The sequence below is a fragment of the Gadus morhua genome, chromosome 12, assembly GCF_902167405.1.
Source record: "Gadus morhua chromosome 12, gadMor3.0, whole genome shotgun sequence".
In the NCBI taxonomy this organism is placed as follows: domain Eukaryota; kingdom Metazoa; phylum Chordata; class Actinopteri; order Gadiformes; family Gadidae; genus Gadus; species Gadus morhua.
The window spans coordinates 22,834,991-22,852,474 of record NC_044059.1 but is presented as its reverse complement, the minus strand read 5'-3'; the positions used below and the strand labels follow the sequence as shown (position 1 = coordinate 22,852,474).

The 17,484-nt window shown below is 41.8% G+C and overlaps 2 protein-coding genes across 3 annotated transcripts; one reads left to right on the top strand and one right to left on the bottom strand.

The window, feature by feature from the left end:
* The first annotated feature begins 181 nt into the window (after positions 1–181).
* On the top strand, positions 182–9,369 carry LOC115555288 (meprin A subunit beta). Its single transcript, XM_030372086.1, has 15 exons — positions 182–325; positions 809–836; positions 982–1,032; positions 1,138–1,175; positions 1,562–1,640; positions 1,899–2,016; positions 2,407–2,585; positions 2,966–3,184; positions 3,943–4,089; positions 4,717–4,932; positions 5,145–5,401; positions 6,434–6,638; positions 7,928–8,101; positions 8,406–8,654; positions 9,016–9,369. Coding segments are annotated over exons 1-15 (2,010 nt in total). The 5' UTR covers positions 182–277; the 3' UTR covers positions 9,018–9,369.
* Positions 9,370–9,453: 84 nt separating this feature from the next.
* Positions 9,454–16,384, bottom strand: LOC115555315 (maternal DNA replication licensing factor mcm3-like). 2 transcript variants are annotated; one of them, XR_003978860.1, is made up of 3 exons: positions 10,892–10,931; positions 10,207–10,273; positions 9,454–9,731 (listed from the first exon to the last, which is right to left on the bottom strand). XR_003978860.1 is itself a non-coding variant. In XM_030372126.1 (3 exons), the coding sequence occupies exons 1-3, from the start codon at positions 16,256–16,258 to the stop codon at positions 9,620–9,622; spliced, it is 288 nt and encodes a 95-aa protein (XP_030227986.1). In that variant the 5' UTR covers positions 16,259–16,384; the 3' UTR covers positions 9,454–9,619. The 2 variants fall into 2 exon arrangements, 1 of the variants encoding a protein (XP_030227986.1); XM_030372126.1 differs by lacking the exon at positions 10,892–10,931 and adding an exon at positions 16,150–16,384.
* Between the last annotated feature and the right edge of the window lie 1,100 nt (positions 16,385–17,484).

Below are 17,484 nucleotides of genomic sequence, written 5' to 3'. Positions count from 1 at the left end.
TCGGGTGTCTTAATCGAGGATATCTCTGTATCTGACCCAATGGAAAACTGGGATAAATAGGTTATTAAGCATGCCATAACATAAGCAACAGTAATAAAGTAGATGAATAACTTTGCTCTCTAAACCTTTATCCAACTAAGCCATAAAAATACCAGTTCAAAGAACACATTTTAATGAACACAAGCAACTGCAGCAAGCTTCAGCTGTTATAGAGCAGCTTCAGAGAGGATTGAGTGATAGTCTTTGCTCTCTCGCTCTGGCTAGTTCGATTTGAGCCATGCTTTCCAGAAGGCTACTCCTGGTCGTTGCGCTGACCTGGTACCGAGTGAGTATATGGATGCACTTTTGTGACATGGATTTTCTTATTAATATAACTAGCATGTAGTTTTAGCTGAGCTGTTGGTACACAAGTAAATTACTGTGTTTTAAATTGTAGGTAGGAAAATATGCACAATGAGAATGGAATTTAAATTGTACTATTCTCAAGTATGATAAAACAATGAATTGACTAATGCTGAAACTATAGGTTATCATAATTGTGCATCTGTAGGTTACGGCACCCTTGCCAAACCAAAAATCAAACACTCTTTTATTTATCAGTCAATGATACTCCCAAAACTAAACTAAAGTTCTTTATTCTACTCAATGGTGAGCAAGTGAACACAACCATATCCCTATAGCATAAATGAAAAGGGAGTTACAATAGAATAGAGTAAGAGTACCCTTCCAAGCAAGGTCAGCCTACGTCTTGCAAGGCGTCTGAAGAGTGGAACTGGAATAAATGCATTCTATTTACAATTTTCTGTAGACGGCGGCCAAACTGTCTGGAGAAACAGGTAAGTGATTCCCTATGCCATTACTTTCAAGAGTTTCACTGAAAAATGTTTGTATGAGTGAATATGTGTTTCTAAAAGTCTCTCAAAGTGCTCTGCTATTTCTACTTGTGCATTTTAGTAAACATACATATATTCTATTCTGTAGAAATTGATTTGGATGAGGGCCAGGACTGGGATATGTTGGATGTCAATAAGGGTAAGTATATTTCTCTTGGTTTCTATGCTCTGACTATACATTTACATCAATTTTCTGATCATACCTCTTTGTGGATAGAAGTAAAACAACACTTTGTTATGGCAGGACTTGACTTGTTGGAGGGTGATATTGAAAATGTCAAGGTGAGTTAGTGTTTCCTGAGATACCTTTACCTGATCAAGTGGAAGTTAAATCCTCCAAGCTGCCGTCACTGTTTTACTAAAGTCATGTTATGAAGAGCCTCCTTGATTGTGTTTATACTTAAGCTGTGATTCAGATGATTGCAAATGTGTGCTACTGAGAACTCACTTCAAAATCAAAAGGCTAACATCTAACGCAGCAATTTTTATGGTACATCAGAAACAACCTGTGCCAGTTTTTTTGAAAACATTGTTTAATTGTAAAGTAAGTTCACACAGAGTTAGATTTAGGAACAGAGTTAGAGTTAGCAATCCAACATTAAATATAGGTCCTCAAAGGTATCATGGCTTTCTAAATGTTAACCCGTCCCATTCTTCATTCCAATAAGTTTGACGAGAGAAACTCCATCATCGGAGATCAGTACCGTTGGCCGAAAACGATTCCTTACTATATAGAAGAAAGCGTTGGTGAGTTTATGCTCTCATATGGAACCTCAAAAGCATCAGAATATTGAAATATAGAAAGTGCATAAACTAAACCAAATTTGTGTGTGTGTGTGTGTGTGTGTGTGTGTGTGTGTGTGTGTGTGTGTGTGTGTGTGTGTGTGTGTGTGTGTGTGTGTGTGTGTGTGTGTGTGTGTGTGTGTGTGTGTGTGTGTGTGTGTGTGTGTGTGTGTGTGTGGGCCGGTATGTGTCCTGGTGCATTCCTATCCATGGGACCTGTAGAGATGAATGCCAAAGGAGTGATTCTGAAGGCCTTTGAGCAGTACAGACTGAAGACATGCATTGACTTCACACCATGGAAAGGGGAGGAGAACTACATATCTGTGTTCAAGGGCAGCGGGTTAGAAAAAATCTGCATATTTTGCACCTCTATCTTGTTATATACTTTCATATACATGACAGGCTTGAGGCAGGCCTCAAAGTTCTAAACTGTAATTATTATGATTGAATTTAATATTATATAGCCTTCATTCAAATACATCAAAATGTCTGTTAATAACTTAATAATCCTCAAAAAAATTCCAACTGAGGTGCATTACATTATGCTTCAACATCATTTTGGGATAATTATTAGTAATAATATCACATCATAGCTTTTCATTATAATCAATAGCCAAGACCACAATTGAATGAAGAAGTGCAATGACAATGAAACATAGTTATGACGAGGACATTGAGGACATTGACAGCTTGAAGAAACTTTCCCTCTCTGTCTGTGGTCTGTGGACAGTTGCTTCTCCTCTGTGGGGAACCGGCGCGAGGGGAAGCAGAGGCTGTCCATCGGCAGTAACTGCGACCGCCTGGGCACCGTGGAGCACGAGTTCCTGCACGCGCTGGGCTTCTGGCACGAGCAGTCCCGGGCGGACCGCGACGACTACGTCAACATCATGTGGGATCAGATTGAGCCAGGTATGGTGTCGTTGTCAGTGGTGAAGAGCGCCAATGTTTCTCTCTTACAAACTAATTCTCTAACAACCTGACCCATACATTATATAGTCAGTACTTACACACAGTATTTATACATTACATATATTTTTACATATCAATTGCAAAAATGTGTGCATCATTGTGATACCTCGTGGTGATAGCGGTATATTGTGTATATAAAGGTATTATATATGAAGGGTGTAAAACTTTTATTCAGAAAATAGTTTCTGTTTTGCCGCCCCTCTGCATGTGAAGGGCAAATCCCCCCTTGGAGCAAATAAAGACATTTTCTGTTGTATTATATTGTATTATATTCTAACTTCTCCATCCCCAACATGCACACTCTATGTGTTGAAACACAGGCAAGGATCACAACTTCAACAAGTACGACGACAAGGTGTCCAGCTCCCTAGGCGTGCCCTATGACTACGGTTCGGTGATGCACTACAGCAAGACGTCGTTCAACATCGCCTCAGCGCCGACCATCGTCACCAAGATCCCAGAGTTCATGGACGTGGTCGGCCAACGGATGGAGTTCAGCGACAGCGACCTCCTCAAGCTGAACCGCCTCTACAACTGCAGTGGGTTGAGTTATACCAATAGACCCCTATGTACAGAGGCGTCATCAGAACACAAACACAGGTGTCGCTCATCTTGAAGCTAATTATGGGTCTGCTGGTTTTATACCAGGGCAAGGGTAGAATGGGCTAATGGAGATAACACATTGCTGACCGCTGCTGGTGCTTTGACACACATACTGTAAATGAAACAACTGGAAACCATTAAACAGTGGTGACTGCGTCTGCATGCTGAATTATGCATGGGCTCAAGTGATAGGACTTGACCTGACTGAGTACCAATTTATATCTACTATATATCTATAAAATGTTTTTGTTGTTCTAATAGCCGAATCCAGTACTGTACTAAATGATACTAATATCTTAATGTTTTATCAATTACAATAAATCAATTCCCCAGAGAGATGTTTGGCATCACAAAGGCTTAACCAAGCTGATATTAAAATGGTCAAACTCCAAACAGCATTTACAGCTGTTAACTCTCAATTGTTATCAACTGAGTTATCAATTTTTGTTGTTATTATTTTATTACATTCATGTTTAATAGTTGTGTACCTCACTGATAAATACACATTCCTAGGCAATAAGGCAAAGGTAAGTTCATACCAAATGTGTTTTGTATGATTGCGTTCCCCCTGATTCAGATAAAAAGCTGCCTTTTTTTTCTAGAGACAGACTGTTTTTAGCATATGACACTCATCTGTCATTTTAGCAGAACAGCATCCGCCATTACTAACCCATCACACGAATCCCTTCCACAGCCACCTCTTCCACCTTTGTGGAGAGCTGCGACTTTGAGGAGATGAACATCTGTGGGATGATCCAGGGTCCGAACAACAAGTGGGAACAGCGTATGGCTGTGAGTGCAGGACCTCAAACAGACTTCACCTCACTGGGACAATGCAAAGGTAGCGATAACTTGTATACCTATATTTGTTGGTCATTCAAGTCATTATTTTGGTTTTATTTTCGGGTATACAATTGCTTCAATATATGGATTAATAATGTTTCATTTACTTCTTTCGATATTTGATTTTAAAATGAAATACATATAGTTTGGCCAATTCTGGAATGCACAATATATCTAGTTGTTTTGGAGTTATACAACCACCTAGTTCTATAAAATAGATCCCAATCACAGCTCATCAGCTTATTCAGCCATAAATGTGTTGGGTCACATAGGCCTAATTTAAGTGTTGTTGTTTTGAAAGTGATATGCTGCCAACACGAAGGAAGAACAAAGTACAGGATAATCCCCAGCAACCTACAGCTAACAGTTTGTAGTTACAAATAGTTGAAGTAGAGCAGGTCAATACTGTTTACAATACTGTCCGACCTGTACAATAAGTCAAAAAACTACTATTGAATTTAACTTTATCGCGATACACATTATCTTGGAAACAAATGTCTGACATCTTGTCACCGATTGTATTGAACATTTGAATGATTATAGATTCAGGGAGAAATACTGTAAACTTCATAATGTATTGTGGCTTAATGTGCTTGTGTGCAGTAATGGACACTGTTGCCCACAGGAAAGGGCTACTTCATGCATTTCAGCACTGCATCTGGGTCCACTGGGGACAGTGGGTTTCTTGAGAGCCGGTTCCTGTATCCTAAACCTGGGGTCCAGTGCCTGCAGTTTTTCCTCTACAGCAGCGGGGGTGGTAGCGATTCCCTCAAAATTTGGGTGCGGGAGTATGACGAACTCAACCCTGAAGGGAGATTGACGCTTTTTGAGACCATAACAGGTGTGTTCACCCCCCCCCCCCCCACACACACACACACACACTTACTATGGCGAGCACTGGGAACCTAGAAGGAGCTCTTTAAAATGCAATAAATTAATTAATAATGAATGTGTCTTGCTGCCATCTGTGTGTTATTTGTGAAAAGAACAAAGAAATCTCTTTGATTATTGCTCATGTTGACCATGTCCGTTTATCTCTCAAATATATCAAAGGTTCAAGCGGATCATGGGAGCTGCATCACGTGACTCTCAGCATCACCAAAAAGTCCAGAGTGGTGTTCGAGGGGGTGAACGGAGACACGTCTGCCACTTTGGGGGGTCTCTCGCTCGATGACGTTAACATCTGGTCCGGCCAATGCCCCCAGCATGTGTGGAAAATACGCAACATCACCAGTCTCCTGGCAACCACGCCAGCAGGGACCAAGGTGTACAGTCCCTCTTTCCTGTCACCGACTGGCTATTCTTTCCAGGTGAGTCCTAACCAACACCTTGCTCTTGAATTCCACTCCCCAGTGAATGAATCGCACAATAATATTCATATTCAGGCTTTGAATGCCTCTATTGTTGTTTATATTCACACTATTCTCTGAGTCTTCATGATCGCCAATATGGCACTATAACACAGTAACTCAACTTTTGCCATCAATTATGAAGAGACTAACCCTATTGTCTGCAATGCAGTGCTATCAATTAATACAGTGGTAGATTTAGACCATGGATGGAAAGAAGTATGCCTCAACTGCTTTCTTGTTAAATGCCTCAGCCATTACAATATGAATCATGACGCTGAATTATAACAATATACATCAGGGGTCTCAAACTCAATTTACCTAGGGGCCGCTGGAGGTAGAGTCTGGGTCAGGCTGGGCCACATCAAGTATTCAACAAAAAAATGTAGCACAACTGACCCAATCTAAGTTAATGATCGGGATATAATTAGATCACGTTGGCTATGTAATCACTGACAACAGGGGACATTTCATAGTGGTTGGTGGAAACCGGGACATTTTAGCGTCCTTTGGCTTTTGTCGGGACTCAGGACACGTAACTCAAAATTGGAACTGTCCCGGCAAAACCGGGACATCAGGTCATCCTATCACAAGTGATAAAAACGCGTGGCAAGCGTCTCAGCAAAAATTACCTCAACGCGCGGGCCGCACTAACATTAAACTTTGATGTCAAGTAGGGGGCCACAATATTTCATCCCGCGGGCCTCAATTGGCCCCCGGGCCTCGAGTTTGAGACCCCTGATATGCATGAACAAAAGTTGATCTACTGTTTGGGCTGTGTGGATACATGAGGCCAAAAAGTTGACAAACACACAATTAACATAATCCTTTGATGCCAGTCTATCAGTCTACTTACAAGCATAAGAATTCATTAGAATATCTACGTTAACAACCAGGTTTTAAAGTTCCTCTGTATCTGTCATGTCAAATGTCAGAAATTCTCCACAAAGGAGGGTGGTAGTTTCATCCTGCGTGTGTTGCCCTGCTGTGCAGGTAGGTTCGTACCTCAATGGAATCGACACCCGTCCTGACACCATGGCGCTTTACCTGTACCTGACCTCCGGCCCCAACGACGACAGCCTGAAGTGGCCTTGTCCCTGGCACCAGGCCACCATGTCTCTGATGGATCAGCAGTCGGACGTCAGGACCCGGATGAACATGCAGCGCATGGTCACTACTGATCCAAACAAGATGGACGGTAAGCCCGCCGGCCACGCCCAGGGAGGCCGCTGTTGGAACAAGTCAACACTGTTTGCAGTGCTTTGTGGAAAACGTTCTTGTCACGGATCCTAACCTGATGTATCAAAGTTCAGGGACAGATCCATATCATTTTCTATTGCTATTAGGATACAACAATTACTTTGTTTGTGTCTGTGTGCGTGCATGTGCGTCTGTTGACCCATTCTAGTAGTTTGGTTCCATTTAGGTTCAGTCATGTTTGTGCATCTATGCCTTTCATCCAATTGCGGTTGTTCAGTTTCCCTTAGGTTCAATCATTTAGCAGACTCTAAACAATCAAAGCAAACTTTTTAATTTTGAGCACAAAATCAAGTGTCTGCACATGCAAGCATATGCATGCAACAACTGGAGAGAGTAGAGTAGGGGTCGGCAACCCTAGGCACGCATGCCACCACTGGCATGGGGCAGGATCATCATTGGCACACTTAAAAGAAAAGAGAAAGAAAAGAAAAAATATAGATATTATTAAAAAAATTCACAGCACAATGCGGCAGCATAATCATTACTACCAATTTTTTTTTGCACTTTATTCTGTTTTGGGCATTTCCTCCCAGTGCAGATATGTTACAATTAGTTACAAAAAGCAGTGTTCTGAAATGGGATCAATTGATAGTTTTTAAACCAATGTTGTGAGTAATAGAAAAGAAAATATTTAAAATATTGTTGCAAGTGGAGTTGTTCCTGTATGCATCGCCTTCACATGGTTTTGCATAGCTGTACATGTTTTAAAGATATTGATGTGGATGGTTTCAACATTCTCATATATTCTCGTTTTTTACATTTCTCACAGTTCAAATATGTTTTTGAATGAGTTTCTGAAAATGGTGTTTTAAGATGGGACATATGTAATTATAATTTGTAAGCCCATGTTGCAAATATAACAACCAAAAAAATATTAAAAATGTTGATGCATGATTTTTGACTATATGGAAATAGTACAATTCCAGGTCTTCTGGAAATGTTTTTGGTCGCTGTTTCATAATTCAGCTTCATTTTTTATATATTGTTGCTGAAGGCACACTCATTAACGAGAAAATGTCAAACTGGCACTGCATGTTGAAAAGGTTGCTGACCCCATGAGTAGAGTGTGCAGAGTAGATAACGGTATCTACATTGACCCAGAAGCAATAAACAATGCCCTATAAACAACCAATAACTAGGGCTCTGGGAAGGCAGCAGTCCTGTAGTGAGCAGAAGAGAATAAAGGAGAGTGAAAGGAAGTAAGGTCTCCTTTCCTTCCTCTGACAGGTCTCGAGTTCTTCTGGGACCGGCCCAGTAAGGTGGGGTCCCTGGTGAGCGGCCCTGATGGGAGCTACTACCGCGGCCCTGGCACTGGGACGAGCAGCTTCCTCACCCACAGCCGACTGCACAGCAGGAAGTACATTAAAGGAGACGACGCCTACTTCCTCCTGAGTCTGCAAGGTGGGGGACATTACTGTGGAATGGGATAGTGACAGAGTTATTAGGACATTGTGTTATTTCTTAATTCAGTGTATGCTGTTCGTGCTGCAGGTACGTTTTAAGAGCTAGAATTTGATTGTAATTTGTTAGAAAAGGGAAAGCCATCCGTCTGCTAAATGCAAGATGATTGGTCGAAAGAAAATATAACGCAAAACGGCCCGTTAACCCAGATGTGAGCTTGTCTCTCAGGCTTTAAATGTATTATCCAGCCTGAATTGTGAGACTAACATAACAGCACCCGTAAACCGTTGTCCCTCCTTCACAGATATTTCTCAGTTGCTGCTCCCTCAGCCCCTGCCCCCCCCTGCACTCCACCCCAAGGAGAGGGCCCTGGCCCCAGACGTACCCCTGGGGGCCAACAAAGGCCAAAATACCCTAGCGATGGGGCTCACGCTGTCAGTGTCGCTGCTGGTGGTTGCCTTGGTTATCGGCATGTACGTGCGGAGCAGAAAGAGGACACAGCAGACTGACACAGTGGCCATCTTAGAGGCTATGCCTGGATTTATGGAACAGTGTGAGTTTAACCACCGAGACGTTTCAGTTATGTGAAACCACCACTAGGGAGCACTGCAAGAACACTATTTCACTTCCTTAATGCCTTGTAATTATATTACGCTTTTTGTATTACTAATGCAAAACAAGACAGCAAAAAATATAAAGGAAACCTCACATTAAATAACAAAAATGCAAGTAATGAAAAACAAAGCTTATTATACATTTTGACTTGTGTTTGCCAGCAGTACATAATATGTATAATTCCATGTTATGGTTAAACCATAAGTATATCCAAATGTGCCATATTTAATGATTTGACTCCTCTCCCATGTCTCTTTAATGTTGGAAGGATTAACAATGCTTTGCATCTGTCATAACAGGAAGGCCTGAAGGATTCACCACCCGTCTCTTTGATCAACCAGCCGTGGGACACCCACAAGACTGCCCACTGAATTACTATGCATGAAAGAATAAAATGTCTACAAATCACCTTAAAAGCAGGGTGAATAAAGCCATTGAAGCTGTGGGTTAATAATTTCACCCGATACATTAACCCCAACACGATTTTGTTAAAGCAACACCTGAAAGATGAAAGTATAACATAACTCGTGTTGCCTTCATTCCACTAGTCGCCACGTCAAAATATAAGGGAGGATTATATTTGTGCCACGCTATTGCGATGCTGAAATCGCTCAATTAAAATGCATAAATAAAAAAGTTTTAATCAAACCACACCAGTCTCCCTCCTCAAACAATTTATTTTTGTTAATCAAAAACCAAGCAAAGAATTATATACTTTTTGGTGGTGGGGGGGGGGGGGGGGGGGGGGGGGGGGGGGGCAGAGTTTGATTAGCGATGTGAGGCAGAATGAAGAGGAGTCTGCCATCAGATGAGGAAGACCACGCCCTCAGACACCATGACCTGGTTGTCGTCCTGCATGCGGCCCAGCAGCTGCTCTACCTCCCCCTCCTGGAAGCCTTCGCCCTAGGCCGGAGTGGGGTCCTTGTTGACCAGGCCCAGCAGCTCGGCCACCGCCACCGACTGGGAGTGCTTGGTCTTGAAGGCCTGCAGCAGAGCCCCCTTAAACGCCTTGAGTCTGGAGGACACGATGGAGCAAAAAAAACAAACATTTAATTATACAGCCCTCTTCAAAGCACTGAAAGCGCTTCACATGGGGAGGAATAGTCCCACCTCATCCACTACCAATGCCCCCATTCCATTTTTTTTATCTGCATAAGATGCATGAATGTACTTTATGTATGTTTAATTTATATAACCAATGGCTGCTTACGTTTTTTTGCAATCATAAGGGGACGCACTGGTTTATTTGTTGCAACCTACTACTGCAATGACCATTTGGTATAACATCGTTTATTAGCGAATGTTCTCTGCGGGTACATGAACGTGCCATTAAATAAAGGTCATGGATACATATGCTAGTGAAGCATAGAGAACATTCATGGGCCCTGTGCCTTGGTTTCTGAGAGAAACAGGGCATCATATTGCATAGTGTCCAAGTGTGGATAGTGACACAGTAGAGTGTTTTTGACAGTTTGGGAGGTGCTCCATACCTGTCCTGACTCATCTCCTTCTTCTGAAAAGTGTCCGATAAAGGCTTGGGTCTTAGATTGGGTTTGGCTGAAGTAAGATAAAACCATAACATCTATTAAATACATAAAAACTTGAAGTAAAAGTAAACAATGTAAATTGGGAGTATCGATAAAATGTAAAGTAAGAGTAAATGTTAAATTCTGCTTTCTGGGCCAAACTATAACGAGCCAAGTTGGGCATCATACAATTCTCCTCCCCAGCGAACTTGTAAGAATTGGCCTCGAGCTTGCCATCTAACAAACGGACATATCTTATGAGAATTCATCAAGCAAGCTATCAGAGCTTCATTTATTCAGGAACTTGGCCCAACGATCTTTCACGTGTGCACATTTCTCAATGACAACTCTGTTGAAATCAGGTATGTCCTGTGTCAGTCGATTTTCGATGGACAGCATTGCCAATGCGTTCAGTCTGTCCTTGGCCATAGTATTTCTTATGAATGTCTTAAATAGTTTGAGCGTTGAAAAGCATCGCTCTGACTCAGCTGCAGTCATGGGCGTAGTGATAAGTGTGATCAGAATGCGTAGTAATTTCCATGTTTCAGAAAACCCCTCCATTAAAGGCACCCAGTGCAACTTTCGAGGCAAAAATGAACATTCAATTTCTAGTCTTTTTTACACGTAGTATATTTCAATAACTCCCTACCATTACATATCGACATTCAAGGAGCGAAGATGAGACGTCGTTGTGTGGTGAGAACTGAGGGGTGTTCCACGAACGGAGGTTTAACAAACACTGAGTTAACGCTGAACTCTAGGTTGATTGACCCTGTGCCGACCAACCCAGAGTTTTCGGTTCCACAGCAGCGGTTATGCATTAGTTCAATCAACTCGGGGTTGGTTAACACAGGGTTGTGCGCGTCCACGCCAAACTTAAAGTGGAAATGAAGCACTGAGAACTGTGTCAATTTTTTGTTTGTTTTTTCATTTTTCGAAACACATGGATTTTCATCAATACTGAAATTCAAGTAGTTTCACCGTAAAATGACATGTTTATAACGACTTTCGCCTCTAAGGCGCAGCCATGTTTTAAAAACGCAGGCGCAACGTCATCAGAATGGTTGGCTCTTTAAAATAAACATGTCGGATATTGGAAGAAGAACAGGGGGGTCCTTTTGTATTGCCCCTGGCTGTTCAAACGAATTTTATCGGTTAAAGGAGAGCGGTAGAATAGTTCATTTCCATGTAATTCCCGTCAAGAAGCCTGAAGTGCTCCGAAGATGGTTAGCTGCATTGAAACGCCTCAGCCCCCCAATGGGACCAGGGCAGAGAGTATGTAGCGACGACTTTATAGAGGCTGATTACATCGAAGAGGGAGCTTTTTCTGAAGATGGGAGATTTGTTCGCCGTCCCACCAATCGCCTGAAGCCAGATGCTGTGCCAACTATTTTTAATTTTAGTGGATATAGTGCTGGAGACTCGGACATACCCGTCAGATCGGACCCGGGCGCTGCTCTTATGCGCAGCGAAAGAGGAACGAGAGGTACACTTAGCTTCTACTACTAGAGAAACAGATAAATTAGTACAAGTACACTCACTGTTTGAAGATTGTCTTGTTTTGCAGACTAGCTCGCTCCATGCTCTTGATAATTTCTAATCCATCGCCAAAATAATGCATTGTTATCGGAAATAATCCATTTGCAAACACCGTCGGTTGCACTATTTTCGCATATTCATGTAAACACCCAAATGGCACGACAATTACTTGTATCATGAAATTAACAACTGTAAGGCAGCGTGGAGCCCAGCTGCTGCACCCGTGTACTTTACTTTTCTTATCTTATTATATTATAATAATTATTATATATATATATGTATATATATATATATATATATATATATATATGTGTATATGTGTATATATATATATATATATATATGTGTATATGTGTATATATATATATATGTATATATATATATATATATATATATATATATATATATATATATATATATATATATATATATATATATATATATATATATATAAAATATAATAATATATAATGTGCAATATATATACATATCTTACACTGCATTACTACAGGTTCATTTCATGGCAGCAGACACTCTCCATGTCAGTGGACATAGGGACACAAACCCCACACAAGCACCACCGATTGTTTCCTGTGCGCTCAGATACATCTCTCTCTCCTTCATCTATTTCTCCTCCATAGTCAGGCTCTGTTGGGGGCACTAAAACTCCGACTTCTCTTACTGGCTCAAAAGCATAGGCAATTGGATGCCTGCCCTCATTGGTGGGTCTATCCCATTCGTCCATATCCATTTTGTTGAGGCAGTAAGCTACCTGTGAGGCTATGAGCCGCTATGTAAACAACATAGAATGTTAATAAACCATTCTCGTGACGTCATCGTATTCTGAAAACAGAGATGGCGGCGCACAGGCTGAAAACATTGTAATTAATGCAACGTGTTTGTGCTTCATTCTGAATAACGGGACATATTTCCGACTTTATTTGTATTTATGGTATATTTAAATATTTAACTAGTGCTATAGACATGTTTTATTTGATTGCTTCCTTTCCACTTTAAAAAGACGTGATGTATGGATCATGGAAACCCTGATCGATATGGCGAAACGGGCCGCTTATTTCAATGAAATGGAACTCCAGGTTCTCCTTGAGAGCTATGACGAGGAGAAGGACATTATCACAAGAAAAGGGAACGCTAAAACCTCTGGAACCCGGAGAACCAAAGCCTGGCAGCGGATCGCTGACCGCGTAAATGCGTTAGTTACACGTCAAAAGCATGATCCTTAATATTTGAGCCATGAATATATAAATATCCCAGTTAAGCATTCTTAAAGATCCTACCACATAACCCCTTTCTTCTAAAACAATATGTACTCCGATTGCTTCCAAGCGGTCAGAGGATCAAGTAGGCCTATAAAAATGAAGTATAAAAAACATACAAACTGGTAAGCTTTTCCCACCATCGTATTGGTATAAATTTAAATAAGCCATTTTTTTAAGCCAATCGTGAAAAGGCCGACAGTCGGCAGACTGGATCTGGCCCTCAAATTGTCTTGACCCCGGTGGAGGAGCTGTTAATAAACATAAATTCAGGGCGCCCTGGCATGGAGGGGGTAGGCCTACCTGGAGGTACCTACCACCTCAGAGAGTCATGGGCCATACCCCACACTGGTTGAATGTAGGTTTTTGTGTTTTCTTGTATTTTCGATTTTTTTTGCCTTCGAAGTAACACATGCAAACCGTGTGCTTGCCACAGCGCATACTATTCCAAATGTTTCTTTTTTTGGTAACTGGGTAGAAGACCTAAAAGTGACAATTCATCAACTTCACAGATCAAGATGGATCAGTGCTTGTAATGAAGCCGCCGGCTACGATCGAACATTCTCCAGTGGATGCAAGTCCGTTAGGACTATTTTATACTTTATGTTGTAAATGCCTCTCGGCATAGTACTCAGACAATATTGCTCTTTGTATGATAGGAGGCCGATACAAATCTTGGATGGGTCATCTGAAACGACTGTGATGTGCTCAGCATCTCCAGCATTATATCCTAGATAGAACTACCATTTGAAAAAAACGGAGGGCTACGCAAATAGTCTGGAGTGAACTGAGGCCAGGTCCTCGATTGGTAGTGTTGGCTATGTAAGGCTATTTAAATATATTAAAGATTTGCGCGAGAATCTATATCTCTCCACTCCAGCAAAAAGTCATCCAATATGCCAAGATGTCGAGCCGTGGTCTTATCAATCGCTCCCGGTGGATTGCACGTATAATTTGCGCTCTGATATCAGCAGTTCTCTCATCAAAAGGGCATGCCATTGTGAACACATGAAATCTGCGGTGAACGCCGGTTGAAATACCCAAAACCGGGTTATGTTTCAAACTTAACCTGCGCAAAACCTGGTCCGACCAGTGGGGTGTTCCACAAAGCCGGTTTTATCACATAACCGGGTAAGTTAACCCAGGGTTTTCGGTAACCCTAGGTTTTCCGTTCCAAAAGGATCACGGTATGTTAGTTGCTATAGCAACATATGCTCTGAATCAAACCTGGCCGGACCAGGTTTTGCGCAGGTTAAGTTTGAAACATAACCCGGTTTTGGGTATTTCAACCGGCGTTCACCGCAGATTTCATGTGTTCACAATGGCATGCCCTTTTGATGAGAGAACTGCTGATATTAGAGCGCAAATTATACGTGCAATCCACCGGGAGCGATTGATAGTTATTGATAGACCACGGCTCGACATCTTGGCATATTGGATGACTTTTTGCTGGAGTGGAGAGATATAGATTCTCGCGCAAATCTTTAATATATTTAAATAGCCTTACATAGCCAACACTACCAATCGAGGACCTGGCCTCAGTTCACTCCAGACTATTTGCGTAGCCCTCCGTTTTTTTCAAATGGTAGTTTTATCTAGGCTATAATGCTGGAGATGCTGAGCACATCACAGTCGTTTCAGATGACCCATCCAAGATTTGTATCGGCCTCCTATCATACAAAGAGCAATATTGTCTGAGTACTATGCCGAGAGGCATTTACAACATAAAGTATAAAATAGTCCTAACGGACTTGCATCCACTGGAGAATGTTCGATCGTAGCCGGCGGCTTCATTACAAGCACTGATCCATCTTGATCTGTGAAGTTGATGAATTGTCACTTTTAGGTTTTCTACCCAGTTACCAAAAAAAGAAACATTTGGAATAGTATGCGCTGTGGCAAGCAAACGGTTTGCATGTGTTACTTCGAAGGCAAAAAAATCTAAAATATAAGAAAACACAAAAACCTACATTCAACCAGTGTGGGGTATGGCCCATGACTCTGAGGTGGTAGGTACCTCCAGGTAGGCCTACCCCCTCCATGCCAGGGCGCCCTGAATTTATGTTTATTAACAGCTCCTCCACCGGGGTCAAGACAATTTGAGGGCCAGATCCAGTCTGCCGACTGTCGGCCTTTCACGATTGGCTTAAAAAAATGGCTTATTTAAATTTATACCAATACGATGTTGGGAAAAGCTTACCAGTTTGTATGTTTTTTATGCTTCATTTTTATACTTGATCCTCTGACCGCTTGGAAGCAATCGGAGTACGTATTGTTTTAGAAGAAAGGGGTTATGTGGTAGGATCTTTAAGAATGCTTAACTGGGATATTTATATATTCATGGCTCAAATATTAAGGATCATGCTTTTGACGTGTAACTAACGCATTTACGCGGTCAGCGATCCGCTGCCAGGCTTTGGTTCTCCGGGTTCCAGAGGTTTTAGCGTTCCCTTTTCTTGTGATAATGTCCTTCTCCTCGTCATAGCTCTCCAGGAGAACCTGGAGTTCCATTTCATTGAAATAAGCGGCCCGTTTCGCCATATCGATCAGGGTTTCCATGATCCATACATCACGTCTTTTTAAGTTTGGCGTGGACGCGCACAACCCTGTGTTAACCAACCCCGAGTTGATTGAACTAATGCATAACCGCTGCTGTGGAACCGAAAACTCTGGGTTGGTCGGCACAGGGTCAATCAACCTAGAGTTCAGCGTTAACTCAGTGTTTGTTAAACCTCCGTTCGTGGAACACCCCTCAGGTTTGATTCAGAGCATATGTTGCTATAGCAACTAACATACCGTGATCCTTTTGGAACGGAAAACCTAGGGTTACCGAAAACCCTGGGTTAACTTACCCGGTTATGTGATAAAACCGGCTTTGTGGAACACCCCACTGATAGAAAATCGTAAACAAAAACAATGGGCGCCAGCTTCTTTATTTATTGAAACCTACAAAAAATAACCCAGGATTCCAGTCGGCAAGCCTCGGAGTTTTCCGAACACGTGACGTCGAGACCGTTGAGACCGGTGATCGATGACAACGCATAACGTTACGGTCCACGCAAAAGTTAGAAAACAAAACTTTTCTACATACCTCGTGGCTGGAATCTTCCTCCATCAGGTGAAAACCCTCCAGGGCTTTCTGCTTTGTTGCAGAAAAAGCAGCACAAAACGGTACAAAACGGTACAAAATGGTACAACATTTGAATGTGGGTGCGTATCGTAAAGTATGTACACACTTAGAAAACAATTTGCGCATTGGCAAACAGAACCAGTGACAGGATCACATTTTAGAATCTCCGGAAGCGTTCGGGACTCATCGGTCTTGTTCCGAGGATTGCCGACTGGAATCCTGTTTATTTTTGTGAGATCGCAATAAATAAAGAAGCTGGCGCCCATTGTTTTTGTTTACGATTTTCTATCAGTTCTCACCACACAACGACGTCTCATCTTCGCTCCTTGAATGTCGATATGTAATGGTAGGGAGTTATTGAAATATACTACCTGTAAAAAAGACTAGAAATTGAATGTTCATTTTTGCCTCGAAAGTTGCACTGGGTGCCTTTAAGTTGTTCTGACTAAAAATATGAAACAATGCCATTGAGCTGTTGCATGCTCTGAAGTCAGGGTTTTCATAAATAAAAGAAAGCTCTGTTTGCAGATGTGGTTTGCTCAACATTGGATTAGGCATCAACTGCCTTTCCGAGGGCTGCTGTGGGGAAATCTTCTTCGTATTCAGGAAACCGCTCACTGACAAACAGTACAGCCGCAGCCAGTGTCCAGCAAGTGTCCAGTAAATCTAAATCTATCAAGCACCTGCAGTTCTTTCCTACTAAGTCATCGAGCAGGTGACGTCTGTCTGTCTGTCTGTCTGTCTGTCTGTGTCTGTGTCATGGTTTTGAATAATGTTTTTTTGCACTTTGGACTTTGGCGGCATCTAGTGGCCGTGCATGTTATATTTAAGTATTTTCTGTTTCCTTGCATTACCAATTACTCCTTTCACCTGTGTCTTGTTGCTCCTGTCACGTTACCAATTAAGCCATGTATTTAAGCCCTGCTTTTGCCTATGGTCAGTGCTTAGTCTTTGGTGTGCCACGTTTGTACTCTGACCCAAGCTAAGTCTTGTATAGGACATTATTATTGATTCTCTGTGTTTTGACCGCTTGCCTGCTCTCTTGACTACCCACTTGGATTTGCCCCTCTGTTATGACGTTTTAAACTTTTGCCTTTTTTCGAAGATTTACCTGTTTTTGAGTTTACCTTTTGCCTTCTCTGTTGGACTTTTTGCCCTTTTTGGATTTTGCCCTCGCTTTGGAATTTTGTGATCTTCTGTGTTTTTGCCCAAAGACTTTGTTAAAATAAACAACACTTCAGTTAACCCTCTCTGCACTTGAGTCTGGTCACTGGGTTTAGAGTAGAACTGTGGATT

Coding starts and splice junctions, on each gene's coding strand:
- LOC115555288 (XM_030372086.1), top strand. CDS start 278: ATGCTTTCCAGAAGGCTACTCCTGGTCGTTGCGCTGACCTGGTACCGA. Junction 1,641..1,898: donor CTATATAGAAGAAAGCGTTG/GTGAGTTTATGC, acceptor TGGGACCTGTAG/AGATGAATGCCAAAGGAGTG. Junction 8,102..8,405: donor CTTCCTCCTGAGTCTGCAAG/GTGGGGGACATT, acceptor CCTCCTTCACAG/ATATTTCTCAGTTGCTGCTC.
- LOC115555315 (XM_030372126.1), bottom strand. CDS start 16,258: ATGTTGTACCATTTTGTACCGTTTTGTACCGTTTTGTGCTGCTTTTTC. Junction 10,274..16,149: donor AGGAAGATTCCAGCCACGAG/GTATGTAGAAAA, acceptor ATCTTACTTCAG/CCAAACCCAATCTAAGACCC. Junction 9,732..10,206: donor AAGGAGATGAGTCAGGACAG/GTATGGAGCACC, acceptor CGTGTCCTCCAG/ACTCAAGGCGTTTAAGGGGG.